The 13,326-nt window shown below is 34.8% G+C and overlaps 1 protein-coding gene and 1 long non-coding RNA gene across 2 annotated transcripts; one reads left to right on the top strand and one right to left on the bottom strand.

Moving 5' to 3' along the window:
- The first annotated feature begins 1,454 nt into the window (after positions 1-1,454).
- LOC102581809 (uncharacterized) lies at positions 1,455-11,440 on the top strand. The gene is made up of 14 exons (XM_006360055.2): positions 1,455-2,841; positions 3,326-3,466; positions 3,635-3,771; positions 4,198-4,405; positions 4,558-4,795; positions 4,907-5,057; positions 5,165-5,449; positions 7,019-8,429; positions 8,866-9,006; positions 9,149-9,312; positions 9,893-10,100; positions 10,395-10,632; positions 10,744-10,894; positions 11,001-11,440. Exons 1-14 carry the CDS (start codon positions 1,569-1,571, stop codon positions 11,286-11,288), a joined length of 5,034 nt encoding a protein of 1,677 aa, XP_006360117.2. The 5' UTR covers positions 1,455-1,568; the 3' UTR covers positions 11,289-11,440.
- Positions 11,441-11,610: 170 nt separating this feature from the next.
- On the bottom strand, positions 11,611-12,381 carry LOC107063174 (uncharacterized). The gene is made up of 2 exons (XR_001475108.1): positions 12,153-12,381; positions 11,611-11,853 (listed from the first exon to the last, which is right to left on the bottom strand). It is a non-coding gene; the product is annotated as an uncharacterized lncRNA (long non-coding RNA).
- Positions 12,382-13,326: the final 945 nt, after the last annotated feature.

Genomic DNA, 13,326 nt, shown 5'->3' with positions numbered 1-13,326 from the left:
GATTATGTATTTAATTGTCTAAACCAATGTAAAACTAAAGAACAAATATTCAATATGATTGTCAATTCTTAGTGTTGAATTAATTTTCTTTTTGCATTAGTATTAATTTGATTTTGATTTAAGCTTTATTATAATTACCCACATTTGTGGACCAATTAAAATATTATATTGAAAGTGGAAAGTGCAAGGGAATAAAAAGTCATATTATTAGTTGATCAATATTTTTATTTTCTATTTTATATCCACATTTATTTAACGTGTTGAATTGAATATCTATTAAAAATATTATTCTTATATTGAAATTTGTTTACACTCTATTTTCTTTAAACTCGCGTTACTTTTAAAAATAGTTCTATATTACAAGATAAGATAAGATTTGTGTATTTTTTATTGTCTTCAAACTAATTTACTATTAACGTCAAATACCAAATTGAAGACATGCATAATTCTAATCACCTATTAAATAAACCCTTTAATGCTACTAAAGCAATGGGGTGAAGAAATGGAGGACAATATGAAAAAAGAGCGGAAAAAAAGAAGTGATATCGTTTGTTTTGAAAACTCGAAAATCTCATTAAATGATTATTGGTTTAATTTTATCATGTTGCGTTTCATTTAAACACAAAATATAAATTATTTCATTAGTTAAATTATTTATCGTAGTGACTAGTGAGAATGTACATTATGTTAGCATTTATTAATTGAGAAAAGGTTCTATACAAACTTGTGGTCCCTCCGTCTCATATTATTAAAAATATTTTTCCGAAATTATTATTTATTTTAGATAATTAAAATAGAGTGTATTAAGAAGAATTACAAGGCAATTAGTAATTATTTTTCTAATTATTCACAATTTCTTTAGTAAAGATGTGTATAAAAAGAAAAGTTTGGGCCCACGATCCACATATCAAAAAATGAGTGGAGCCTCTTCCAACTTTTGTTGGTTGGACCTCTACCATAGTAAAATTTTTCGTTGAGGTTAGGTATATGATTGGAACCTCAAGTGGCCTAGTAAAATATTCATTTGAAATATTCAAATAATAATAGTAACAGTTTTGTTATAATGTAAAAAGTAGTCATCTATAGTTTTAAATGTAATTTATATAATTATATACTCCCTCCATTTCAAAAAAAAAATCATACTTTTCTTTTTAGTCCGTTTTAAAAAAGAATGATTCATTTCTTTTTGTTGACAACACTTTAATTTCAACTTTTCACATAATACATTTAAAACTACAAAATTAAAGGATATTTTGATACATCTAACATAACTTTAATTTAGGGCTACAAGATTGAAAAATCTACTTTATTTTCTTAAATTTTGTCTCAAACCTAATTAGATCATTTGTTTTTAAACAGAAGCCGTATAAATTTTTGAAGATGGTCAAGCAGATGCTTTGACTTTCAATTTTGAGGGGAGGAGTACAAAAGAAAAAAAATGTGCGGTCTAAAAAGTTTGGTCGGACTCACGGAAAGGAAAAGGGGATGTATAGAAGTGTTTTAGAAAAAAACAGAAAAATATCTTATTAAATCAAATCAACTTAGGTAAACTTTTTGATGTAAAAATCATGAAGGCATTACTTAGGGAAAGTTTCTACTTATTCTTGTTCCTGTGTTTGTATTCAATCCATCAAAGCTTTGGTGCTACAGATACAATAACTACAACTCATTTTCTAAAAGATGGTGATGATGATATTACTTCACCTGGTGGAATATTTGAAATGGGGTTCTTCAGTCCAGATAATTCGGAAAATCGCTATGTCGGTATGTGGTACAAGAACGTATCTGATAGGACTGTGGTGTGGGTTGCCAATAGAGAAGCTCCTTTGAGGAGTGGATCAGGTATCTTGAAAATAATTAAGTCTCGACTTGTCCTTGTTGATGGAACTAACAATGTTGTGTGGTCAACTAATACCTCTAGATTGGTTCAGAATCCTGTCGCGCAGTTGCTAGATTCTGGAAATCTTGTTGTTAAAGAGGCTGGTGATGATAGCTCGGGGAATTTGATATGGCAGAGTTTTGATCACCCAACGGATACGCTATTAGCAGGCATGAAGCTTGGGAGGAATTTTGTAACCGGAAGAGAGGTGTACTTGTCATCATGGAAGAATGAGGAGGATCCAGCTCCCGGTGATTATACATTCCATTGTGATCCTACTGGTTACCCACAGACTATCGTGAAGAAGGGCTCAGATGTTGTGTATAGCTCTGGACCGTGGAATGGTCGATATTTCAGTGGAACACAAAACTCGAGACTAGGTACTTTCTATACATATGGAGTATATTCAAGTAAGACAGAGGTGTATTTTTTGTATAAGCTCACATCTTCAGTTCTTGTGAGGTTGACAGTAAGTCATAATGGAATTCTACAGATTTGGACTTTGGATGACAGAGAACAGGGTTGGGTGCCTTTGATCTTAGTACCAGCAGATAAATGTGAGGTTTATAATTCATGTGGCGCATATGGTAGCTGCAACAGTCAAGATTCTCCAGTATGTAGATGCTTAGATAAATTTGTGCCCAACAATAGTGATGCTTGGAAGAGGGAAGATTGGTCAGGTGGCTGTGTTCGGAAAACTAAACTAAATTGCCTTCATAGAGATGTATTTTTGAAGTATTCGCATATTAAATTGCCAGACACACGGAATTCCTGGTCCAATGTGACTATGACACTAGAAGAATGCAAGGATATCTGCTCAAAAAATTGCTCTTGTATGGCTTACTCAAATCCTGACATACGAGGAAGTGGATGCTTATTGTGGTTCGGGGATCTGCTTGACATTCGGAAGGGAACCAATGGACTGCAAGAGATCTACATAAGAATGGCTTCTTCTGAATCAGGTAGGCTTGTTGCTACTTAAAGATTTTTGATAGATTACCTAAAGATAGTAAAGGAATTTGGGGTTGCAAGCACTTTGAATAAAGCAGACTGTATTTTTGTGCCTATGCTTGTAAACATCTAGTAGTGTCAACTGCCAGCTCCTACCATATATAACCAGGAACTAACAAATTATAGTAGAACGGAAAGCGACTCCTTTAGAGTGAAGTTGGTCTGAACTAATAAGCTGAATCTACAAGCATATGACTGGTTAGACCCTGTTCAATTTTTTAGAACTAATTGGTAAGCACTTAGTTTTCTATAGAACAAGCACTTGATATGCAGTACTCCAAAGGCTTGCAGAACCCTTAATAACTCAGAATAAGAAATCATCTCTCCCATCCGCTTGCAGAACCTTTAATAACTCAGAATAAGAAATCATCTCTCGAATGGATTGGAGAAAGATTGAAATTCATTATTTGTCTCAGTTTAAATGGTTACTTGCAGATGATCAGGAGGAATCGGATGGAAAGAAAGGAAGAGTACTTTTCTGGATTCTGCCATTATCAGTTGGTCTGATTCTGGTATTCCTTAGTCTGCTAATCTACCATAGAAGAAGGAAGAAGGCTTTAGAGCTAAAAAACAAAGGTAAGCTGGATCCCCTTTTATTTTTCTTGACGTCTAAGCAAAATAGAGGAATAGACATTTAAATATTAGTGAAAAGAACTTCATAGTTGTCTGATATTCACAACTTAAACAACATTCACTTCATTTTCTATTTCTTAGAAGCAAAATTACATCATTTGGTTTTGGCAGGAAGGACAGGATGTGGGGGCAATTGCGCTGAAGAATTTGAAATACCACTGTTTGACTTATCTACCATAGCAAACGCTACCAATAACTTTTCAATTGACAGACAGATTGGAGAGGGAGGCTATGGACCTGTTTACAAGGTATACACACACTTAAACCCTTGTCCTTCAGAGTAAAGCTTAATCTTCAGACACAATTTAGGAGTTGTATGATCAAAGGTGTAATGACAAAAACCTTTGCTTTGTGAAACTAAAAGGAGACAGATACAATAGCTAAGGGAAGAAAGGTGGGGATATGGGGGATGTCCTTCTCAGAATGTGTCCTAGAACCACTATCTTAGCTTTTCCAATAAGTGTTGTCGACAATTAGCTCAAGTTAGTCAGTCTAGAGTCTTTAGAGGGGATATCCTTCTGGTGCGTGAACTTGTACATTTCTAAACATTCTCCGGATGTATTTTTATGAGTTAAATTATCTTTCTCTTCTGCATCTCAAGCCTTTATAGTGAGCCGACATTTTGATCAACTTAGATATTTAAAATATTAACATGCAGATATTGTGATGTTTAGGGCATACTTGAAGGAGGGGAAGTAGCTGTCAAGCGGTTATCTAGAACTTCCACACAAGGAGAAAATGAGTTCAAAAATGAAGTTGTATATATTGCCAAACTTCAGCACAGAAATCTGGTGAAGATTCTTGGCTGCTGCATTGAAGGGGAAGAAAAAATGTTGATCTATGAGTATTTGCCGAATGGGAGTCTTGATTCATTTATATTTGGTACAACTTCTCAATCCAATATTAAGAATTTGAATAATAATTGTACTCTCGTATTATTTTTCCATCGACAAAGAACTGATTTTGCTTTAGGCTTTAATAGTACCTTCCACTATACCTACTTAGAATGTTAATAACCCAACATTATTTGGCAGATGACGCACAAAGCAAGGTATTAGACTGGCCTAAGCGATTTCACATTATCAATGGTATAGCTCGGGGACTTATGTATCTGCATCAAGATTCTCAATTGAGAATAATCCACAGAGACCTGAAAGCTAACAATATTTTGTTAGACAAAGACATGAATCCAAAGATATCAGATTTCGGGATAGCAAAAATATGTGAAGAGAATGACATTGGAGCCAAGACAAACCGAGTTGTTGGAACATAGTAAGAACCTTCAACTGGGTAGTTAGGAATTTGAACCTAAGACGAGTTTTGAGATATTAAGCATGTTTTCCAGCACTAGTAATTCTACATTTTGTTTACATTTTTATGCAGTGGGTACCTCTCACCGGAATATGCATTGCACGGAAGATACTCAGTAAAATCAGATGTATTTAGCTTTGGTATCTTAATATTGGAAATTGTGAGTGGGAAAAGCAACAGAAGATTCTCTCATCCAGATCACAACCTTAATCTACTTGGACATGTAAGATTTGATTAGTTTTATTTTACTTATCCTTTGGTGTTATGTTATCTCCTAGTAACAGAGATCTGCAAATCTAGTCAAATGCTAATAAATCTTGTAATCTACAGGCATGGAAACTCTATAAAGAAGGTAGGTCAACAGAACTACTTGATGAATACCTAGGTGATTCTTGTTCAACAACCGAAGTGGAACGATCAATCTGTGTTGGTCTATTATGTGTCCAACAAAGTCCAGAAGACCGTCCAAATATGTCTTCTGCAGTTATGATGTTAAGCAATGAAGGTGAATTGCCACAGGCTAAACGGCCAGGATTTTACATAGAAAGAGATGCACCAGATGGTGAATTATATGCACAGAATACAGTGAGTGAGACCCCCATCACAATATTAGCTGCCCGATAAGAAAATATTTGTCCACTCGCTTCCACAACAAGCTTGCAGTTTTAATAACCTTTTCTTTAATTCTTTGTAGAAATGTGGTGAAAATTTTGTGTATGGCTTTGCCTTATTGGTGTATTAACTATGTCAAACTGACTCAAACATATGTAAAGTGCTGATTCGCTGTTGCTTCTCAATACAAGGAAGAGGTTAGCCAACAAATCAAGTTCAAGAACATTAGCCTCAAACCCAAACACAAGCTCCATAGAAAAAGATGGTGTTACATCAGTCCATAAAACTGTTCTTAACCTGGCGATATGATCTACGGATTTTAATCTATCGCAAAACTGTTTTAGTTTTAGTACTTTACTAATGGATTTTGTCACAACTTTCAATAAATCAAATTCAGGTTTTAAACTTTGATGAGACATTTCCTCAATCAAACTAGTATCATTTTAGTCATTACTTGTACTTAATTTCCTTTCTACTGTCATTACTATAATAACAACAACATGATCTGGAAAGGGTAGAATGTATGCATACCTTACCCTTACCTCGAGATAAAGAGGTTGCTTCTGATAGACCCTTGTCTCAAGGATAAACAAAATAACGACACTGAAGGAGCCATGGACTGTCATAGTATAATCTATAGCAAATCACAATTACTCCATGTCCAATCATTTAGAAGGGGAACGAGGAAGCAATAAGTTTCGGTACTTAACCCCTGTTCTCCAATGTGCACAGATTATATATAACGTTAATTGGAACAATAGCATTTCGTAATTGATGAAAGAAAAATATTCGTACCACGAGTTAGCCGCCGGTAGCGTTGGCCGATTCGGAGCACTGAATTTTGATTGGATTCGCCTGATTACCGAGCACTGAAAAAGGAAATGAAGGTACAACTTCAATTATACAACTTTACACCAATTTATGAATCAAAGATGAACTTCCTCATAGATACAGATGAATGCATATCGGCAGTAGAATTAGATGAAAATGAGAGAGGATTTGACAAAGCATATCATCCTAAAATACACTATAATTATACAATCTTAACACAACACATGAATAATTAAATGATAGAAAAATTAATAATTTCAATTTTTTGTGATATTCTCAAGCAAAGGGATCACAGTGCACATTTCAAGTAATTAAAGTTTAAATATGCGTAGTTTAAATATCACAAACTTGCTTGGACATAAAATTATTACGATTTCTAACAAGATATTAAAATATTATCTAATTTTTTCATGCTCAAAAGTCAAGAACTATTGACCTCCTATAATATTTCTTAATTCCACATCAGCCGCCGTTTAGTCTTAGTTATCCAGTCAAATCTATGAAGACCCCATTATATTCGAACTGCAGCAACATTTTCCTCATGTTTGATACTGCTCAGAACATATATGCCTTTTACTAAATTATTCGTAAAATATACTATTCAAAAGTCCACCAAAAGCAGCCATTAACTTTTTTAAAAGCAGCAGGACTTGAAGCAGCCTCAACTCTCATTAAAAAGCTAAGACTTTTCATAGTCATAGACCTTTCACTCCTTTCAAATAATACTCTTTCATATGTTAGAAAGCTCAAGTGATGGCTTTTTTAACACTAGTTTGTTCAGTTTCTTCTTGTAAGATTCACCGTCTGCAAACAAGTCAAAGTGTCATCACTATGCTACATTTGACATTGAAAAAAATTGGATCTCAAAGCATGAAGGCATTACTAAGGGAAAGTTTTTACTTATCTTTGCTCCTGTGTTTGTGTTTCATCCACCGAAGCTTTGGCGCTACAGATACAATAACTACAACTCATTTTCTGAAAGATGGTGATGATAATGTTGCTTCAACTGGTGGAATATTCGAAATGGGGTTCTTCAGTCCAGGTAATTCGAAAAATCGCTATGTGGGTATGTGGTATAAGAACATATCTGTTAGGACAGTGGTGTGGGTTGCCAACAGAGAAGCTCCTTTGACTGGTGGATCAGGTATCTTGAAAATAATCAAGCCAGGAATTCTTGTCCTTGTCAATGGTACTAACCATGTTGTGTGGTCAACTAATACCACTAGATCTGTGCAGAATCCTGTAGCGCAGTTGCTAGATTCTGGAAATCTTATTGTCAAAGAAGCTGGTGATGATAGCCCGGGGAATTTGATATGGCAGAGCTTTGATCACCCAACGGATACGCTATTAGCAGGCATGAAGCTTGGTAGGAACTTTGTAACTGGCAGAGAGGTGTACTTGTCATCATGGAAGAATGAGGAGGATCCAGCTCCTGGTGATTCTACATATCACTGCGATCCTTCTGGTTACCCGCAGAATATCCTGAAGAAGGGGTCGGATGTAGTATACCGCTCTGGACCATGGAATGGTCGCTCTTTCAGTGGGAACCGAAACTCAAGAGAAGGTCCTTCCTATACATTTGGAGTATATTCAAGTAAGACAGAGGTGTATTTTGGATATAACCTCACAACTTCAATTATCGTGAGGTTGACATTAAGTCACAATGGAGTCCTACAGGTTTGGACTTGGGGTGATGGAGACCAAGGTTGGATCCCTTTCCTCTTAATACCCGCTGATAATTGTGATATGTATAAGTTGTGTGGCGCATATGGCAGCTGCAACAGTCAAGATTCTCCAGAATGTGGATGCTTAGACAAATTTGTGCCCAACAATAGTGATGCTTGGAAGAGGAAAGACTGGTCAGGTGGCTGTGTTCGGAGAACTGAACTAAATTGCCTCCAAGAAGATGTATTTTTGAAGTATTCGCATATCAAATTGCCAGACACACGGAATTCCTGGTCCAATGTGACTATGACACTAGAAGAGTGCAGGAATACCTGCTCTAAAAATTGTTCTTGTATGGCTTACTCCAATTCTGACATACTCAATGAAGGAAGTGGATGCTTACTGTGGTTCAAGGATCTGCTTGACATTCGGCAGGGACCCAACGGAGGGCAAGATATCTACATTAGAATGGCTTCTTCTGAATCAGGTTGGCTTGTTGCAACTTAATATTTTTTGATAGATTGCCTGAGGATAGTAAAGGAGTTTAAGGTTGCAGGCACTTTAATAAAGCAGACTGTAGTTTAGTGCCTATGCTTACTATGATACTATCTACTGCCAATTCCTACCATATTTAGCCCGTAACTACCAAATAATAGCAGTACAGAAAGCTACTATTTTTTAGTGAAGTTGGGATGAATTTATAAGCCAAATCTGCAAGCATGATGACTATAGAACAAGCATTTGATATGACTTGCATTACACAAGGAATTGAAGAACCTTGACAACTCAACCTCAACAAACTAAAAAGGATGTGCTGTACTCCAAAGGCTTGCAGAGCCTTTTATAACTCAAAATAAAAATCATCTCCAATGGATAGGATAATTGCAATTTATTATTTATGTTTGTTGAATTGATACTTGCAGATAGTCTGGAGCAATCAGATGGAAAGAAAAGGAAAGTACTTTTCTGGATTCTACCATTATCAGTTTGTTTGATTCTGGTATTCCTTACTCTGCTGGTCTACCATAGAAGAAGGAAGAAGGCTTTAGAGCTCAAAAACAAAGGTAAGCTGAATACCCCTTAATTTTTTCTTGACATCTAAAGTCTAAGCAAAATAGAGGAAAAGACATTTAAATTATACTGAAAAGAACTTTCACTTCATTCGCTTTCTCTTATAGGCAAAATTATGTCATTTGGTTTTGGCAGGAAGGTCAGGATGCAGTGGAAATTACAAGATGAATTACAACCGTGGCAATTGCACTGAAGAATTTGAAATACCACTGTTCGACTTATCTACCATAGCAAAGGCTACCAATAACTTTTCAATTGACAGACAGATTGGAGAGGGGGGCTTTGGACCTGTTTACAAGGTATAAACACTTAAGACCTGGGTCTTCAGAGTAAAGCTTCATCTTTAAATACAATATAGGAGTTGTATGATCAAAGGTATAAGCCTTTGCTTTGTGAAACCAAAAGGAGACCTATACAATAGCTAAGGGAAGAAAGGTTGGGATATGGGGGATGTCCTTCTCAGAATGTATCCAAGAACCACTAGTCTAGCTTTTCAATAAGTGTTGTCCCAAGTTAGTCAATATAGAGCCTTTAGCATTTTCAAGAAAGTGCTGCAAGAGTAACCCATCACCCTTTGGGTGGAACTGCAGATTAAAGTGTTGAGGATATAGTTTGTTTAAGAAGAGAGTCATTTGTTCTTTGTAGTCATTTATTTGTTCATCTTTCCATGGTGACAAGTGGCAACTTGTTCCCGCATCAAAAGGGCGAATATTTCTTATAGACTTTAGTTTTAATTTTAAAGAAGATTATCATAGGGCTAAACTGAAAATATAATGAACTTATAATAGAGATTTGGCACATTTGACCTAAATTTGTTAACGGAGATTTTGATCAACTTAGGTATTGAAAATATTAACATGCAGAGATTGTGATGTTTAGGGCATACTTGAAGGACAGGAAATAGCCGTCAAGCGGTTGTCTAAAACTTCTACACAAGGAGAAAAAGAGTTCAAAAATGAAGTTTTATATATTGCTAAACTTCAGCAAAGGAATCTGGTGAAGATTCTTGGCTGTTGCATTGAAGGGGAAGAAAAAATGTTGATTTATGAGTACTTGCCAAATGGGAGTCTTGATTCATTTATATTTGGTACAACTTCTCAATCCAATATTATGCATTTGAATAATAGTTGCATTTCAGTGACTTGATGCCTATAGGCATACACTGATTTTCTTCCAACTTCAAAATCCCCATAAAGCAGGAAAAAAAATGTAAGGAGAGAACTAAGACCCCAGTTGTTTAAGAGCCTAATAATTACATACTTGGTAGTTCAAACTTCTCGTATTATGTTTCCATCAGCAAGGAACTGATTTTGTTTTTGGTTTTAATACTACATTCCACTAAACCTATTTAGTGTGTTAATGACCCAACATTATTTGGCAGATGACATACAAAGCAAGGTATTAGACTGGCCTAAACGATTTCACATTATCAATGGCATAGCTCGGGGACTTATGTATCTGCATCAAGATTCTCAATTGAGGATAATCCACAGAGATCTGAAAGCTAACAATATCTTATTAGACAAGGACATGAATCCAAAGATATCAGACTTTGGCATTGCAAAAATATGTGATGGGAATGACATTGGGGACAAGACAAACCAAGTTGTTGGAACACAGTAAGAACCTTATACTTGATAGCTAGAAATTTGAACCTAAGAAGAGTTTTGAGATATTAGGTACGTTTTCCAGCATTAGTAATTCTATTTTTTGTTTACATTTCTATGCAGTGGGTACCTCTCACCGGAATATGCATTGCACGGAAGATACTCAGTAAAATCAGATGTATTTAGCTTTGGTATCTTAATATTGGAAATTGTGAGTGGGAAAAGCAACAGAAGATTCTCTCATCCAGACCACAACCTTAATCTACTTGGACTTGTAAGATTTGATGAGTTTCATTTTACTTATCCTTTGGTCTTATGTTATCTTCTAGTTACAGATATCTGCAAATCTAGTCAGCATTAATAAATTGTGTAATCTACAGGCATGGAAACTCTATAAAGAAGGCAGGTCAACAGAACTACTTGATGAATACCTAGGGAATTCTTGTTCAACACCCGAAGTGGAACGATCAATCTGTGTTGGTCTATTATGTGTCCAACAATGTCCAGAAGATCGTCCAAGTATGTCTTTTGTGGTTATGATGTTAAACAATAAAGGTGTATTGCCACAGGCTAAACGGCCAGGTTTTTACATTGAAACAGATGCACCGGATGGTGAACTCTCGTCTAGCCATACTGAGACCCCCATCACAATATTGGTAGCCCGATAAGAAAATATTGTTTCACTTGCTTTCAACAAGCTTGCAGTTGTAAAAAATCTTTTCTTTTATTCTTTGTAGAAATGTTGTAAAAAAATATTTGGTATATCAGCTATTTCGAACATATGTAAATTTGAAAGTGTTAATTGGCTGTTACTTCTCAATCTCATTTAAATTTTGTTTCCTTGTCATATGTAATAGTTAGTACTAAGGCATAGGTTTGTTTGATAGAGTAATTTGCTTTCTTTTTTGTAACTTCCAATATAAGTTGAGTCGTGATATTTACATCAAGCAAAATTTGATGCTGCAATCAGTTTATGGAAAAACACTGTCGGAGTAGCAAGAGAGTAATCACATTAATCAAATTCAAGAACAACAATCTCAAATCCAAACACAAGATTCATGAAATATAATGAAGCCTCGCCAGTCCCTAAAACTGTTCTTAACTACAACAATATTATCTACAGATTTCAATCTATCCCTAAATTGTCTTACTTTTAGTACTTCTCCACACATTTTGTCAGTCACTATAATCCATTTTTTCACCTTCTAGAGTACTCCATCGATCCCAGTTTACCTGACATAGTTTGAAATGTTCGTTCATTCAAATTTTATACCAATCAAAAGATTAAAATAAATCAAATTCGCTAAAACTATTTTGATTTTAAACTCTGATCAGAAATTTTCTTAATCAAACAAGTATCACTTTTATCATTATTTAAATTTCCTTCTACTATCACTAATATCATACACATAAATCAAAATTGGAAGGAAGGAGAAACAAATCACAGTTAACACCTGTATTAACGTTAATTTAAGAAATTATGGACCAATAGCAATAGCATTTCGCCATTGATGGAAGAAAAATAATCGTACCTCGAAGTTCCCGCCGTCGACGACGCCGAATTTCGATTGGACTCTCCGAGTACAGAATTTTACACCAATTTTAAACCCTAAGACGGAAGATGAACACGTACTGGCGGGAGAATTAGTTGAAAATGCGAAGACGGATTTATAACGGGTCGGGGCAACCGATTGGTGTGTTTTTTCTTTAAATATGCATTTTTATTTAAGGCTAAGTTAGGAGACGTTAGGAATCGCATTTTTTTTATTTTTCACTCAACGAACCCTTTTGAATTCAGTCAAATCATGAATAAATATTTGGCTGTAAACCATCATGTAACTAGTGAGAAGAAAGTCATAAAACGTTATCACTCTATAATTAGTGTTAGAAAAATAAAGTTCTTGGTGAAATAAATAAGTAATTTTCTCTTAACACCAAGTTATGATTTATGAAAAAGATTTTCAAACCAACCTACAATTGATCGAATTAAATAAAGCACAAAAACAATAAGTCTAGTTGAATTAGGTAATAAATCTAAAGCGAATGATGAGAGAGATTAGATGGAGGAAAATGAACACAACAAGGTGAAAGTAGGAAATCAATCAATCGAGTTACTATGATTTTCTACGTGTTTGGTGGGTTAGATAAGCGAAACTAGATATATTTTTAATTAATCAAAAAAAATTCAATGTGGTTATTCAATATAGAAATAGCGTGTGAATTTGAAGACATGTCTATTGAACAAAATTTAGTTCATGACGTTGGTTTCTCTGTTGAAGCAAGACTTTGGGAACAAAAATAAAATGCAACGTCATTGGCCACATTTTTTTTAATATATGTTAAATAACTATTCCAATAATTACATATTCTATTTGGTCATTTTATCAAATATCTAATAATAAAATAAACCTTGGTCAATTAAGAAATTAATGGATGACGACAATAGTAAAAGACACACATGGCTATAGAGTCCACCATCCTATCACACTTTTCCTCTTTCTTTCTGTCTCAATTTATTTTAAAATATTATATGGTATTTTTTTTAAAAAGGGAAATATAATTAACAGGGAAGATTCTAGGTGGTTGTTTATTTTTTATTTTAAAAAAGGGAAAAGGGTCAAAAATGCCCTTAAACTATGTGAAAGGAACAAAAATGCCCTCCGTTTATAGTTTGGCTCAAAAATGCCCTTACCGTCAATACTTTGG

Source organism: Solanum tuberosum, unplaced genomic scaffold, assembly GCF_000226075.1.
Source record: "Solanum tuberosum cultivar DM 1-3 516 R44 unplaced genomic scaffold, SolTub_3.0 scf00302, whole genome shotgun sequence".
NCBI classification, from domain to species: domain Eukaryota; kingdom Viridiplantae; phylum Streptophyta; class Magnoliopsida; order Solanales; family Solanaceae; genus Solanum; species Solanum tuberosum.
This window is presented reverse-complemented; position numbering and strand designations above follow the sequence as displayed.

Coding starts and splice junctions, on each gene's coding strand:
- LOC102581809 (XM_006360055.2), top strand. CDS start 1,569: ATGAAGGCATTACTTAGGGAAAGTTTCTACTTATTCTTGTTCCTGTGT. Junction 5,450..7,018: donor CCCCCATCACAATATTAGCT/GCCCGATAAGAA, acceptor TTCATATGTTAG/AAAGCTCAAGTGATGGCTTT. Junction 8,430..8,865: donor AATGGCTTCTTCTGAATCAG/GTTGGCTTGTTG, acceptor TGATACTTGCAG/ATAGTCTGGAGCAATCAGAT.